This window comes from Carcharhinus amblyrhynchos, chromosome 14 (assembly GCF_965287045.1).
Source record: "Carcharhinus amblyrhynchos chromosome 14, sCarAmb.v2.hapA, whole genome shotgun sequence".
Lineage (NCBI taxonomy): Eukaryota > Metazoa > Chordata > Chondrichthyes > Carcharhiniformes > Carcharhinidae > Carcharhinus > Carcharhinus amblyrhynchos.
Genome location: NC_137337.1, coordinates 71,530,607 through 71,547,311, shown reverse-complemented (window position 1 = coordinate 71,547,311; position 16,705 = coordinate 71,530,607). Strand labels below are relative to the sequence as shown.

The 16,705-nt window shown below is 46.9% G+C and overlaps 1 protein-coding gene across 2 annotated transcripts in view; it reads left to right on the top strand.

Moving 5' to 3' along the window:
• smoc1 (SPARC related modular calcium binding 1) overlaps positions 1-16,705 on the top strand; it is a 203,566-nt gene that overhangs the window by 35,519 nt on the left and 151,342 nt on the right. For both annotated transcript variants that reach the window (XM_080203062.1, XM_080203061.1), the window contains exons 4-5: positions 10,204-10,303; positions 12,350-12,397. In XM_080203062.1, the coding sequence (XP_080059188.1) occupies positions 10,204-10,303; positions 12,350-12,397 (148 nt within the window). The remainder of the gene's footprint in view (positions 1-10,203; positions 10,304-12,349; positions 12,398-16,705) is intronic.

The following is a 16,705-nucleotide window of genomic DNA, read 5'->3' as shown; positions in this document are numbered from 1 at the left end:
TCGCCACCTCTTGAGTTTGTTCCAAGGTAGCTCTTTCTTGTGTATTTTTCTCCCAGTCCATGGTGGTGTTAGGAGGATTCCCAGGGGGCTTCCCCCTGGTTTTACATATTGAGCTGAACCCAGCTAATACAAAGACTCACAAAAGACAGTATGCAGTTAAAGATGTTCTTTATTTGAATATTACGCATCGGGAGAGAAAGTCAGCCAGAGAATACCAACTTCTCTCTGACATTACAATACAAGTGTAAAATAGATATACCTTTCCGAAGGTTCATTATTCCTGCCTAACCTGTCATCCAAACTGGATGATCTAATTACATTAATACACGTTCTTTACCTTGGCCAATATCACTCTATCTTCGAGCAGAATCAGGAATTCATTGTCAATCGGACTGTAAGTTCCCCCCCCCCCCCTCATTATCCAGCAACCTTATCTACGTAAATCCGGTCAGTTCAAGGGTCACCCTCACCACCTGCAAACCGTGGGAATGGAGAGGGAGTGTTTTTACCTTGTCTGCTAGCTACCCCCTTATCAGTAAAAGTTGAATACATCTATTCACTGCAACCACAAACTAAATGTCTCCATTCACTTTATAGCCTTGATAGCTTGCAGGTGCAGGATCTCTTACTGATAATAATGAATATACTCCAGGCCTTATTGTTTCCAAGGAATGTGGCCTGTCTAATTCGGCTCATTTCCCATTATGCTTTGGGGCAGGCTGCATCTTGGCCAAAGCTTACACGGCATTTGAAAATACATTTTAAATCCACAATACTTATTTAAAATTCCCTACCAATGATTATGTATGTGTCTACAGACAATATCTTTGCATTATATATATATATATATGCGAGGCACTTTTTGATTCTGTATCCTATATATAAGTCACACTGTGATCCCTATTCTAAACGAATCTACTTTGTTTTAGTAGTCCTCAAAATCTTTGGGGTCTTCTACAGGTGGACATGTCACATTTCCTGAAGTTCATCATCGAGGAGTCCTTGAATCTTAATCTCAATATATCTTGAAAGTGATGTCCACGTTTAAGTTGTGAATACATGGCCGCCTTAGGCATTTTATTCTCAGTCATGCACACTACATGTCTGCTCCATCTGAGCTGGGCTGTGATGAGGAGTGCGTAAATTCCAGACATTTCTACTCATTAAAGTACCTCAGTGTTGGGCATTCTGTCCTTCCATGATCTTCCAAATGCATCTCCTGTGAAACTTGTCCAAATGCTTAATATATCAGGAGTAGACAGTCAGTGTCTCACAGGCTGCAACTTAGCATGGCCAATCCACCTAACTGCCCCATCTTGGGACACTAAGGTGCAATTTAGCATGACCCAATGTACCTAACCCACACTTCTTTGGACACTAAGAGGCAAATTAACATGGCCAATCCACTTAGCCTGCACATCTTCAGGCACTAAGGGGCAACTTAGCATGGCCAATATATCTAACTCACACTTCTTTGGACACTAAGGGGCAATTTAGCATGGCCAATCCACCTAGCCTGCATACCTTTGGACACTAAGGGGCAATTTAGCATGGCCAATGTATCTAACTCACACTTCTTTGGACACTAAGGGGCAACTTAGCATGGCCAATCCACTTAAACTGCACACCTTTGGACACTAAGGGGCAAATTAGCATGGCCAATGTAACAAACCTACACACCTTTGGATACTCAGGGGCAAATTAGCACGGCCAATCCACCTAACCTGCAAATCTCTGGAGCTCTATCAATTTTTCCTTCAAATACCCTAGTATCCGACACAGGTTCTTGTTTCCCTGGAGTGATTCCTTAGCAGTCGATGCATTTGGGTTCTCAGCCTTGCTACAGAGGCTTTTTCTCCTGTAGAGGTTCCTTAATGAGGAAACAATTAGTGCCCAAAGCAACTGGTGCCTCCATGAAGTGAGGGTGGACGGAGGGTATGGATTATATGACGATCGCGTAACCATCAAGGTCGTTCTTACCGACTGATTAGTCTGGAGGAGTTGTGACTGGTGTTGGGCTGAGGGGCTAAAGATTGTCTGCTGACAGGATGTTGAAGTGAACGTGCTGCAAACACGTCCGAAAGGAGGGCACTGCGGCCACAGAGTGAGTGGTAGTTTACTTTACAAGGAATGCATTGCTATTGTAAGCATGGCACATTGACAAAGACTGCAAGGTTTCAGGTCTGTATCAACAAAGCATCAGCCTTTGTTTTTAACAGGAAGATTTAAGGGTTTGAAACTGTGTGGGTTTCCTCCGGGTGCTCCACTTTCCTCCCAAACTCCCAACGGTGAGACATTAGGTGGATTGGCCAAGCTAAGTTGCCCCTTAAGGTTCTAAGATGTGTAGGTTAGATGGATTAGTCAGGTTATGGGAATGGGGCGGCGGAGGGGGCCTGGGTGGGATACTCTGTCAGAGAGTCACCGCAGCCTTTATTTTATTCATTGTGGGACATGGGCATCGCCGGCTGGCCAGTATTTATTGCCCATCCCTAGTTGCCCTTGAGAAGGCGGTGGTGAGCTGCCTTCTTGAATCGCTGCAGTCCATGTGCTGTGGGGTGACCCACAATGCCGTTAGGGAGGGAATTCCCGGATTTTGACCCAGTGACTGCGAAGGAACAGGGATATATTTCCAAGTCAGCATGATGAGTAGCTTGGAGAGGGACTTGCAAATGGTGGTGCCCATGTATCTGCTGCACGGTGGCACAATGGTTAGCACTGTTGCCTCACAATGCCAGGAACCTGAGTTCGATTCCCGGCTTGGGTCACCGTGTGCGTGGAGTTTGCACATTCTCCCCATATCTGCATGGGTTTCTTCTGGGTGCTCTGGTTTCCTCCCACAGTCCAAAAATGTGTGGGTTAGGTGGATTGGTAAATTGTCTGTTAGTGTCTAGGGTAAATGTATGGAGGTAGGGTCTGGGTGGTATTGTGGGCGGTGCAGATAGGCCGAGCGACCTCCCCTGCACTGTAGGGTTCTTTGATTCTAATGATTGTCCTTCTAGATGGAAGTGGTTGGGGGTTTGGAAGGTGCTGTCTAAGGATGAATTGCCGCAGTGCATCTTGTATATAGTACACACTGCTGCTATTGGGCGTCGGTGGTGGAGAAAGTGGATGTTTGTAGATGTGGTGCCAATCAAGCGGGGCTGCTTTGTCCTGGATGGTGTCAAACTTCCTGAGTGTTGTTGGAGCTGCGCCTATCCAGGCAAGTGGGGAGTATTCCATCACACTCCTTAGTGTCAGGGGGATTAGGGAGGTAAATATATGGGGTTGCAGAAATAGGACCTGGGTGGGATTGTGGTCGGAGCAGGCTCAATGGGCCAAATGGCCTCCTTCTGCACTGTAGATTCTATGACTTGTGCCTTGTAGATGGTGGATAGGCTTTGGGAAATCAGGAGGTGAGTTACCCACTGGGATTTTTCAGCTGCGCCCCGAAACTGGAAAATCCTGCTCGAGATCAACGGACCTTTCCACAGTCTGTCCCTCGCCCGCTACAATTCCCGTGGTGGGCGGGACGGGAAAATTTACCCCCTAGTCTCTAACCTTGATGGGCCGAATGGTCTCCTTCTACACTATAGGGGGTTCTATGACTTGTGTGATATGTGGCGTGGGCCTCAATAGCTGTAAGATCTGTTTGGGAGGCATGGAAAGACAGAAACTAGACGCAGGCATAGGCCATTTGGCCCTTTGCTTCGCCATTCAGTTTGTCAAATTCACAGTCCATTTACAAAGGAAGTGGAACCTACTGATGCTTTAATGCCAAGACACAAAATAAAGCCTCAAAAAGAGTTAACTTAAATGCACTTGCACTGGGTAAGATTCCTTTCAAACTTTTCAGTTCTGTATGTTTGATTCAGCTGTCATGGAAACACGCGTTGATGATTGCATTAGGATACAGCAGATTATTTTACCCTGGCTTCGATCCAACTGGCTCCTTGTTACTGAAGGTTGATAGCCTGCCAATGTTTATCCAAGATTGCAAAACTGGATACTTTAATTTGTCGGTGAAATTAGCTGCCATTTCACACCAACATTTTCATGCATTTTCAAATCCCCGCGAGGTTTTTTTCTCTGTATATTTTCATTGTATCCTTCTGAGAAATGACAACATGCGGTATTTCCAAGTCTGAAATGATCGCTCCTCTGAGATCAGTCAGAGAAAGAGAGAAAAAAAAACAATAACCTTGGCTCAATCACGTTAGTGAGAGTGGAGTCGATCCAGGGTTCCAACTGCATCAGATCAAAAAAATTAAGCCCCTTGTGGTTCAGTGCTCTCATATTCCAACTCACTCAGTCGGCATCCAATAGATCCCTGAACATCCCGATCTGCTGGTGGGTCATTCCGGGATATTTCACCGCTCAGCACAAGAAACGTTTGCTAAGATTGTTTTTAAAAGATAACATGATGTCCACTTGGTTCTTCCAGTGGTAAGGATACGGTGGCAGAGTGGTTAGCACTAAGGCAGCAGGGACCTGGGTTCAATTCCTGACTTGGGTCACTGTCTCATAGCGTCACAGAGTGGATGGGTGCAGCTCCAACTGCACTCAAGAAGCTTGACACCATCCAGGACAAAGCAGCCCCGCTAGATTGGCACCACATCTACAAACATCCTCTCCCTCCACCACCGATGCTCAGTAGCAGCAGCGTGTACTATCTACAAGATGCACTGTAGCAATTCACCAACGATCCTTAGACAGCACCTTTCAAACCCATCACATCTAGAAGGACAATCATAGAATCCCTACAGTGCAGAAGGAGGCCATTCAGCCCATCGAGTCTGCACCACCCACAATACTACCCAGGCCCTACCTCTATACATTTACCCTAGCTAGTAGGGTAAGGTAAATGACACTAAGGGACAATTTATCATGACCAATTCACCTGGAAACAAGCCCTTCAGCCCAACTTGTCCATGCCACCCTTTTTTTAAACCCCTAAACTAGTACAATTGCCCACGTTTGGCCCATATCCCTTATACCCATGTAACTGACTAAATGTTTTTTAAAATTGTACCCGCTTCTACTACTACCTCTGGCAGCTTGTTCCAGACATTCACCACCCTCTATTGAAAAAGCTGCCCCTCTGGACCTTTTTGTATCTCTCCCCTCACACCTTAAACCTATACCACACAGACTGTCTGCGTGGACTCTGCACGTTCTCCCCCCCGTGTCTGTGTAGGTTTCCTCCAGGTGCTCCCGTTTCCTCCCAAAGATGTGCAGGTTAGGTAGACTGGTCATGCCAAATTGCCCCTTGGGGGACGAGCTAGGGGAAATGCATGGCGTTACGGGGATAGGGCCTGGTCAGTGCAGACTTGATGGGCTGAATGGCCTCCTTCTGCACTGTAGGGATTCTATGATACTGAAGTTGCAAGTAGTAAAAGAACTAACTTCAGAAAGTAAATCAAAGAAAAAGGTTTCGTAAATAAAACTTAATTACACCAACACTTGGGCCAGACAAACTCATCACAATCCCCATCTGCTTTCTATTTATGCTGGTCAGCTGACCACCACATGATTTTTGCCATTGGTTACATTGCCTACTGGGTCAGCTGATCACCACAGCAGGTTACCATTGGTTACATTGCCTACTGGGTCAGCTGACCACCACAGCAGGTTGCCATTGGTTACATTGTAACAGATTCCAGTATTATCATTGGTTACATTACAGCACTCTTGTTCTTGTGACCTGAAGGAATATTATTTGTTATCTATTTATGCCTCCCAATACCTTATGTATCTTGATCACATTTGAACTCAAGAAAAAAAATCTGGAATTAAGAATCCACTGATGCCCCTTGAAATCATTGTCGATTGTGAGGAAAAACCCCTCTGGTTCACTAATGTCCTTTAGGGAAGGAAATCTCCCGTCCTTACCCAGTCTGGCCTACATGTGACTCCAGAGCCACAGCAATATGGTTAACTCTCAACTGCCCACCAAGGGCAACTAGGGATGGGCAATAAATGCTGGCCCAGCCAGCGATGCCCACATCCCATGAATGAACAATAAAAATTCACCTTCTAGCCTCAAATTATACAGCTTTCAGCACATGTAATATAGCCTCGATTCTCCACATTACGCTTCAGGTAGCTTCAGGTAAGCTTCAAGCTTACCCAGCTAGGATTAGGCCATTCGGCCCCTTAAGCGTGTTTTGCCACTCTCTGGTTGACCTGTACCTCAACTCCATTAACCTACTTTTGATTCCCAGCATTTGATGGCCTCAGGCATGAAGAAATCTCAGTCTTGAAAATTTCAATTAACAGTAAGCATTCATGGGTGGCATGTGGCACAGTGGTCAGCACAGCTGCCTCACAGTGCCAGGGACGTGGGTTTGATTCCTGGCTTGGGTTGCTGTCTGTGCGGCATTGGTGCATTCTCCCCGTGTCTGCGTGGGTTTCGTCTAGGTGCTCTGGTTTCCTCCCACAGTCTGAAAAAAGTGCGGGTTAGGTGCTAAATTCCCCTCAGTGTACCTGAATGGGCGCTGGAGTGTGGCAACTAGGGGATTTTCACAATAACTTCATTGCAGTGTTAATGCAAGTCCACTTGTGACACTAAGAAATAAAACTTTAACATGCTGCTCTCTCTTTTTAACCCAGCATACAATAACTTACAGATGCTAGTACTAGCTTTTAATTTGCTTTTTTTGTCGAGTTGGTAACCAAGTTAATTCCCCTTCCAAGTTGCTTATTGTCTCCTGACCGCCCTCCTGCCTTTCGAGCTGTCTGCAAATTGCTGCCTCCAGATAAGAAACAGGAGTCCAGACATAGCTGTGCTCAGCACCTCCCCAAGTCTGACACCACATCCCTCCCAAGTACTCTGTTGGTCTGGCTTCATGTTCTGTCTTGGATCATCTCCATGACTTTAACAAAGTGACTGCCGCAACGCATTCTAACCAATGAAGCTGCATTAATCACAGAATTGTTATGGCGCAGAAGGAGGCCATTTGGCCCACCATGCCTGCACTAGCTCTTTAGGTGAGCGTCGTGATTTAGCCCCATTCCCCTGCCTTTTCCCCGCACATTGTTTCTCTGCACATAATTGAAATAATTCCTCCGAGGCTGGTGTCTCTTCAAATTTAGATTCATTTACAAAGTCAGCAACACTCTGACAGGCACTTCCTTATACAGAGTATAAAGCTGGAGTGCCAGTAACCCTGACACTCCACATTATACACACATGCAGAGTTCCCCGACTGAAATAAATATGTGGTGATAGGGCCTGGGGGTGGGGATTGTGGTCAGTGCAGACTCAGTGGGCCAAATGGCCTCCTCCTGCACTGTAGGGATTCTATGATTCATAGAAACATGATTCACAGAATCTCTACAGTGCAGAAAGAGGCCATTTGGCCCGTTTGCAACAATTCTACCCAAGCCCTATTCCTTGTTACCCCATGTATTTTCCTTGCTATTCCCCCACGCTAAGAGGCAATTTTGCATGGTCAATCAACCTAATCTGTTTGTGGGAAGAAACTGGAGCATCCAGGTGAAACCCACGCAGACATGGGGAGAATGTGCAGACTCCACACGTTCCACCTGAGGCCGGGATTGAACCTTGGCCCCTGGCGCTGTGAGGCAGTAGTGCTAACAACTGTGCCATCGTGCCATCCTTAACCTCGTATTCCAAGAGGTCTACATTATCTAATACCCTCCTGAATGCCTCAGTTAAACCTGCCTCCACCGCACTTCCAGGCAATGCCTTTCAGACCCAAACGACTCTCTGTGTAATACAATTCTTTCTCACATCACATCTACTTCTTTTGCAAATCACTTCCAATCTGTGCCCTCTCGTCTTCGATCCTTTTCCAACAAGGGACAGCTTTTGGAAAATCAAATGTTTTCAACCGCAGGCGTCCAGGAGCACTGAGCGTTCCCGGATCAGGAATAACAAACACAGGGCAACAACCATCCTGACAGTGACTTATCACTGTCCGTTTTCAGATCACCACAGCCAGGGATCTGAAAAACCAGCCCATACTGTGGGCTTTGCACTGTTTAATGAGCGGCAGGAAGCTCCGAGGAAAAGATGGATCTTGGGATTACTTACTCACAAATCCCTGAAGGCGGTACAGCAGGTAATAGAGTAGTTAAGGAGGCTTGCTTTTATCAGTCGTGGCATTAGAGTATAAGCACAGTAAAAAGTCTCACAACACCAGGTTAAAGTCCAACAGGTTTATTTGGTAGCATAAGCCACAAGCTATTGGGAACACTGCTCCTTCATCAGATGTGTCACTCATCTGATGAAGGAGCAGTGCTCTGAAAGCTTGTGCTACCAAATAAACCTGGTGTTGTGAGACTTCTTACTGTGCTTATCCCAATCCAATGCCGGCATCTCCCCATCATAGAGTATAAGAGCAGGGAGATTATGTTAGAGCTGTACAGGATGTTGGTTAGGCCACTGCTGGAGCACTGTAATTCTGGTCGCCTCACTATGGACAGGATATGATAGCACTAGAGGGGGTACAGGGGAGATTCACCACGATGTTGCCTGGGATAGAGCATTTGAGCTATAAGGAGAGACTGGATAGACTGGGATTGTTTTCTTTAGAGCAGAGAAGGCTGAGGGGGGACATGATTGAGGTAGGTAAGATTGAGGGATATGGATAAGCTCCCCTTGGCTGAGGGGTCAATCATGAGGGAGTGGAGTTTTAGGATGAGGGGCAGAAGATTCAGAGGGGATTCGAGAAAAATAATTCCCAGTCAGAGGGTGCTGGGAATCTGCCTGGGAAGCCGGATAACTTACAACCTTTAAAAAGTATTTGGATGAGCACTTTAAACTTCAAGAATATGGGGCAAGTACTGGAAAATGGGATTGGCGTGACTTTAATGATAGTTAATTTCGGTGCACACTCGATGGGCTGAAGGGCCTTTCCTGAATAACTCTATGAATCCATGGGGCATTTTTCCTGTTCCACCCATCACGGGAATGGGAGCGGATGAGAGGAGGACCATGGAAAGACTTGTTGACCTTGGGTGGGATTTTCTGGATTCGTGGTGAGACTGGCTGGAAAATCTTGCTGTTTGGGGCTTGGGATGGTTCCTGGGGAACTCCTGCATCTGACATTCCTGACTGGCCATCTCCATTGCGGGAATAGGCATGTCTTGCTCCTCTGAAATTTTCAGAGTGTACCCAAGTGTTTAAATTGCTCATGGCCTCTTAGAGGAGTTGTGAACCCAAGTATGCATGAAGGAACCTTTTGAAAGATAACTTCAAAATGTCCCCCTCATGCCCCCTATGTCAAGTTATGCCCCTCCACTCACTCCTATGATCCCTTATGCCCCCATGCCAAGCTCTGCCCTTTCACCCACTCCCTATGTCTCCTCATGATCTCAATGCCCTTCCATATCCACTATACATTTTCTAGAACCAATGAACCCTTTAGTGTGCAGCGGCATGTTTAAAAAAAAGCTTTGGAAAAAGTAATCCATTGATAACTTTCTCCTCTGCTGGAAAAGAGTATATCTGGACTGCAAACTAACAAAAGTGTCAACCATCCAGCCTCTTCAAAGTTTCAAGAGCCATAAATTACAACCCTTGAAACCACTTAACTTGTGTCAACAAATATTGTGAAATTAACTGTAGCGATCAGAGAACCTGAGCTGTCAACCAAACAATGTTTCCTCTAGGGTGTAGGTGTTCTTGTATTATAATAGTTGTCTGGGCTCTCAGCCAAGCCTCAATAATCTTCTAACGCTAAGAAATAATTTAGCACGGCCAATCCACCAAAATCGCACATCTTTGCACTGTGGGAGGAAACTGGAGCACCCGGAGGAAACCCACGCAGACATGAGGAGAATGTGCGGTCTCCGCACAGACGACAACCCAAGCCGGGAATCGAGCCCGGGTTCCTGGCGCTGTAAGGCAGCAGTGCTAACCAGTGTGGCACTAATAAACAAACTTTAAGGCGACAGCGACTGGCAAGGGCATAGTGGGATTTGGAAACAAGGAGAAGGACAGAGATGTGCAGGTTCAGTGGATTGGCCGTGCTAAATTAATCCGAGTATCGGGGGGGATTAACAGGGTAAATGGGTGGGATTGTGGTCGGTGCAGACTCGATGGGCCCAGTCTGTACTCGCCGGGATTGTATAATGATTGGCCGGGCTGCTGTGCTACCCGTCAGTCAGGGGAATCCTCCATCTCTGACGTGTGGCCAGCAGTTCCAGGGCAAGCTTGCCAGTGCGGTGACTAAATTCTGTTTCTCGTTGGCCAAACAGGTGCAATGCCACACCTTCACGGGATACTGTTGGTGCGTGACACCCGATGGGAAGCCTGTTAGCGGATCATCCGTTAAAAATCAAACGCCCGTGTGTTCAGGTACAGCGCGTTTGCCGGAACGTTCACCACCGTTGCCCCTCATGTCGGCAGCATTGAAGGTCTGTTTGCGTTCTCCCGGTCTCACGCTCACTCCAGGATCACGCCGCTTTCCCTAGACGGCGTGGGCGGGATTTTCCGGCCGCGTTCGGCCTGAAAATCCCGCCTGAGATGAACTGACCCTCACCCGTTCCGATTCCCGCAGCGGCCAGAACGGGAAAGTTTTTCCTCCATGGATTTGCTGTCAGCATCCACGGTGCCATCAAGATTTTAATTGTCACTTGCTCTGGTGTGGTTTAAGGGGGAAGAAAAAACTTTGCAGGGGGGGGCTAGCATGGACACGACCGGCCGAATGGACTCCTCCTGTGCTTCTTTACTCATTAACAGTAGTTAGCACTGCTGCCTCACCAGGTCCGTGCTCTGGACCTGGGTTCGATTCCAGCCTTGGGTCACTGCCCGTGTGGAGTCTGTACAGGGGGAGTTAGGGGGCAAGTGCGTGGGGTTATGGAGATAGAGTATCCCTGTCAGGCCCAGCCCCTGCCCTATCGAAGAGTTGGTGCAGAGCTGATGGGCCAAATGGTCTCCTTCTGCACTGTAGGCAATCTATTTTACAGCAAAAAAAACTCTCCTCAACCCATTTTAAGGGTGATATTAATGTATTATTAAATAATAGTGATATTTTGTTCCAAAAATACTTTCAGAGCTCAAGGCAGTGTGACTTACATTGAAAGATTCAAGTGAATTATCTACTTAAAACACGGGAATATATGACAAACACGCAATAACAAAGCAATTTCAATGGGTGAGTGGGAAGGGGCGGGAAGGATATGAGAAGAGGAATTTTGAATTAAAACCATATTTAAATGCAAAACCTCCATCCCTACATCACAAATGCTGAAGCACCTATAGATTGGAATTCTTTGATCTCATCCACCACTACCAGTGAGAATTTGGCGCTCAGCCAAGACTTCATTCACTGCAGCGGGACTGGAGAGCCCCAGCCATGGGCGAAGTCACAAAATTCCTGCCTTAGATTTAATCATTTAAGTAGCCAAAGGAGAAAATGCTGGAAAGTCTCAGCAGGTCTGGCAGCATCTGTAAGGAGAGAAAAGAGCTGACGTTTCGTGACCCTTTGTCAAAAGGACTTTAATCATTTAAGTACTTTGGTGAAGTAATGAACAATGTAGGGAATAGGGTACATTGGTAACTTTGTCTCCTGCTCTTATGGGGATTAATCTGGCAAACCTCAAAGTTGCCCTGTGGGCGCGGTGCCAGTGATGGAGGCTGGATCTGAAATAGGGCAGATAGCACAAAGGATTTGCTGGCAGTGCAACAGTCAGTCTAACACCTCCACAAGGAAGGAGGACGGGACGTGATGTGTGTGTGCTGACTGCCCTCCATGCCAATATCAATGGCACAGTGGCACAGTGGTTAGCACAACCGCCCCACAGTGCCAGGGACCCGGGTTCGATTGTCTTGGGTCACTATCTATGCGGAGTGTCTGCAGGTTCTCCCCTGGGTCAGCACAGGTTCCCTCTGGGTGCTCCGGTTTCCTCCCACAATCCAAAAGACGGGCTGGTTAGGTGTATTGGCCGTGCCAAATTCTGCCTCAGTGTACCCAAACAGGCGCCGGAGTGCGGCAACTCGGGGATTATCACAGTAACTTCATTGCAGTGTTAATGTAAGCCTACTTGTGACACTAATAAATAGATTTAAATTCTCCCTCAGTGTACCCAAACAGGTGCTGGAGTGTGGCAACGAGGGGATTTTCACAGCAACTTCACTGCAGTATTAATGTAAGCCTACTTGTGACACTAATAAGTAAGATTTAAGATGTGATCATTTCAGAAGACAGTCTTTGTTTTATGAATCTCAGCTTCCTGCCACACCGAGAACAAAAATGACTTCAGGATAACTGAAGTGGATTGTGGACTTGCCCCCCTGCAGTGGACTGTCCGTATCTGGGTGAAGATTATAGAGACGGCTCCTTATATCGTTTCTGTGTTACTGTTGCTGTTTGGTCTATGAATGTTCTGCTTTATTTTAAAGGTTCAGTAACTGACAAACCTTCGGGACCCAGCAGTTCCGGCCGAAAAGGTGAGTTGAGTTTCCTTAACCTTAGACAGCTCTCTCTGCTGCCTGCATGTTCAGAATGCTTGCTAACTATTACTGTGATTCTTTCGACTATTGTGCAAGAGCAGAGGGATTTTTTTTGCGGCCATCAGCCCACGACTGCATCTGGTCTTTCTATATGTTTTGCCTCAAACTTCTTTAAAAATAAAATCTGATTGCACTGTATTATAGCTCTTCTGAGAGTTTAACTGTCCGCTTGTAGGTTGCTGGTATACAAAGTTGCATAGAACCTGCAGAGTAGAAGGAGGCCATTTGGTCCATCGATCACAGTCCCACCCAGGCCCTATCCCATAACCCCACAGATTTACTCTAGCTAATCCCTCTAACACTACAGGGTAATTTAGCATGGCCAATCCACCTAACCCGCACATCTTTGGATTGTGGGGAGAAATCGGAGGAAACCCATGCAGACACTGGGAGGAACGTGTAAACTTCACGCAGTCACCCGAGGCTGGAATCGAACCCAGGGGGTCCCTGGCGCTATGTGGCAACAGTGCTAACCACTGTGCTACCATGTATATCCATGCAGTAACTGATAGACAGCTTCCCCTGTCGCCATTTCATTGCTGTAAGGACTATTCTGGTTGCCCTGTTATAGGATGAATGTGGGCGGCATGGTGGCACAGTGGTCGGCACTGCTGCCCCACACTGCCAGGAGTCCAGGTTCGATTCCTGCCTTGGGTCGCTGTCTGTGCGGAGTCTGCACGTTCTCCCCGTGTCTGCGTGGGTTTTCTCCGGGTGCTCCGGTTTCCTCCCACAATCCAAAGAAGCGCAGGTTAGACATGCTAAATTGCCCCTTAGTGTCCCAAGGTGTGCAGGTTGGGAGGATTAGTGGGGTAAATTCCCAGGGATGTGGGAATAGGGCCTGGGGGAAGATACTCTGTCTGAGGGTCGGTGCAGAGACGATGGGATGAATGGCCTCCTTGTGCAAATTCGGGATTTTATGATTAAATGGGAAAAGGTGCAAAAAAGATTTACAAGAATGTTACCGGGACTGGAAGGATTGAATTATAAGGAGAGGCTGGGACTTTTTTCTCTGGAGCGTAGGAGGATGAGGGGCAGAGATAAGGTGAATGGTCAAGGTTTTCTCCCCAGGGTAGGGGAGTCCAAAATTAGATGTTTAAGGTGAGAGGGTAAAGATTTGAAAGGGACCTGAAGGGTACATTTCACACAGAGGGTGGTGTGTGTATGGAATGGGCTGCCAGAGGAGGCGATAGAGGTGGGTACAATTACAACATTTAAAAGCCATTTGGACAAGTACATGGATGGGAAAAATTTAGAGGGATATGGGCCAAACATAGGGAAATGGGATTAGTTCAGTTTGGGAAGCCTAGTTGGCATGGACGCTTTGGGCCGAATGGCCTGTTTCCGTGCTGTGTATCTCTATAACTCTATAACTAACATAAGGCTATAAGGTAGTTATTTTTTTCCAAGTTGTACAACTGTTTATAAATGTCTCCAATTTTGTAATATCTGACCTACGTGAATGTGATATTGATGGTGTTTATTTGCCAATGAATTGATTCCTGTGCCATGCTTAGGGATGCCACCTTGACAATGAATGTTTGCTACTTAATGGAATGCCGGCTGTGCCCTCCTTGGAATTCCAGGATTTTTTGCCGGTATGGATTCCCCTTCTCCCTGTTTCCACCCCCCCCGCGTCTTGTGCTGTACAGATCGTCTGTCAAACGCAGAGGCTGGGAGGAACGGGACGCGAACTTGCGGCCTTGCTTCCCGCGCCCTGCCGTGTCTCTAATCTTGGCGGCGCCTCCTGGTAAAGTACTGAACGAGGGAACGAGGGCTGGGGTCAGGCAAGGGAGGGTGAGCGAACCCGGGAGAAGGCTCCCACGTATGCCACCCGGTCGCTAACTTCAGGCTGGCAAAGGTTTGCACCCTTCTGGCTGCAGATGGTACCGGGCAGAAGGAGACCGCTGTACAGGACAAAGAGAAGGGGAAGGAAATTGCCCAGCACAATGAATGGAGGGGGCAAACCTTTATTGCTTTCAGTCCGCAGTGATCAAAGGAGAAGATCACTTCTTCAGCCAGAGAGTGGTGAATCTGTGGAATTCATTGCCACAGAAGGCTGTGGAAGCCAAATCATTGAGTGTCTTTAAGACTGAGATTCTTGATTGGCAAGGGGATTAAAGATCATGGGGAGAAAGGCAGGAGAAACTTGTCAGCCATGATTGAATGGAGGAGCAGGCTCGATAGGCCGAATGGCCTAATTCTGCTCCTATGTCTTCTGGTCCATTTATGGAGGTGCCAAGTTGACAATTTCTTTTGTGGCAGTCAATGCCTTTTTCCATTCATTTCTTTAAAAAAAAACCATATCTTTCTGAGTTGCTGTTGGTTTCTGCTCCTCCCCTTTCTCCGGCAGACACTGACACGATGGACCGAAGGGCCTCTTTCTGTGCTGTAAAACTTCCAAGGTCGGAAATTTCTGGCTCCTCACGCCCCGCTGCCCCTGCAAACGAGGACGGAGAATGTGGCGCTCAGCCAGATGCCCGTTCAGTGCAGTGGGACCAGAGAATCCCATTGTCATGGTTGGCTGGAACGTTCCGCCCTGCGACTCTCTGACTCCCCGGAAATTTGCGAGCAGGCCCCGAAGTAACTTGTATTCCTTGGCTCTCCTGGGTAACTTGAACTTAATTGTTAGTCTGTGTCAAGCCAACTTGTTTGTTTTCCTGCCGCAGTGTCTGCGTGGGTTTCCTCCGGCTGCTCCGGTTTCGTAGAATCCCTACAGTGCAGAAGGAGGCCACTCGGCCCATCGAGTCTGCACCGACCGCAATACCACCCAGGCCCTATTCCCGCAACCCCGCACATTTACTGTGTCAATCCACCTGACACTAAGGGGCAATTTTTCATGGCCAACCATCTTTGGAGTGTGGGGGAAAAAAGTACCGGAGCACCCGGAGGAAACCCACGCAGATATGGGGAGAATGTGCAGTCTTCTCACAGATAGTGACCTAAGCCAGGAATCGAACCGGGTCCCTGGTTCTGTGAGGCAGCAGTGCTAACCAATAATTGTCCCTTAGTGTCAGGGGGATTAGCAAGATAAATATATGGGGTTACGGGGATGGGATTATTGTCAGTGTAGGCCCGATGGGCCGAATGGCTTCCTTCTGCGCTGTAAGAGATCCCATGATTCTGTTCTATGAAAGTTATCCACTTGGAATTCTATAGTGCAGATAAGGCCATTCAGTCCATCATGTCCTGGCCCTTTGAAAGGGGTACGCAATTAGCTTCTGTACCCTGCTTTTTCCTCCAGCCCTATAACTGTTTTCCCTTTTCATGAAACTTCCTTTTAAAAGTTGCTTTTGATGCTACTTTCACAAACCCTTAAAGAGTTTTTTTTTCCCTGGGTGTTCTGCTTTCAAGAACATTTATCTTGGCTGGTTTGTGTTCAACGTCTGTTTATAATCTCTGTGTTTTCCAAAAGTAGCATCTCATTTAAGAAGGGAAAAGACGAGGAGGAGGGGGGTGGTAGAAAAGGCAGACAGCAGCGAATGCGCCTGGTTTGTAATGCAGAAAATCAGTTCGAATCCAAGACATTTTCCTCCCTCCAGCTTACTGCCAGATTTTAAAGCATTTGTTGAAAGTCTCCACATCCTCCCCAATCATGAAGGCAAAATGTGCCAACATACAGAGAAGCAGATTTCAGGAAAATTTCTTTGGACCTCCCCCCGTTAAACTCAACATTACAATCAATTCTCCACATTGGAAGTTGAAAATCTCATTTGCCAAAATTTCCTGATTATATATCTCTATCTTTTATTGAGTTCACAGTAACATGTCTTATAGTTACCAAAGGAAAGGTGCACTAGATACAAGAACGGTTAAGGGTTGCACAAATCTAAAAATGGGTAACTTGAACTTAATTGTTAGTCTGTATCAAGCCAACTTGTTTGTTTGCTGCTGCCTGCTGATGCTCTTACATCGTAGAATCTTAGAATCTCTCCAGTGCAGAAGGAGGCCATTTGGCCCATCCAGTCTGCACTGATCACAAATCCAACCAGGCCCTATTCCCATAACCCTATATATTTATCCTGACATGACAGTCTATTTAGCATGGCCAGTAAACCTAACCCCCACATATTTGGACTGTGAGGGGAAACGAGAGCACCCAGAGGAGACCCATGCAGTCAAGCTGAGTATATCTGAGTACAATCAAGGATGGCATTATTTTAAAGTCCAGAACAGGTTTATTTGCAGCACTTTAAAATATCTCAGCAATCACAGGATTTGAACTCATAATAACAGCAAAATACTGTG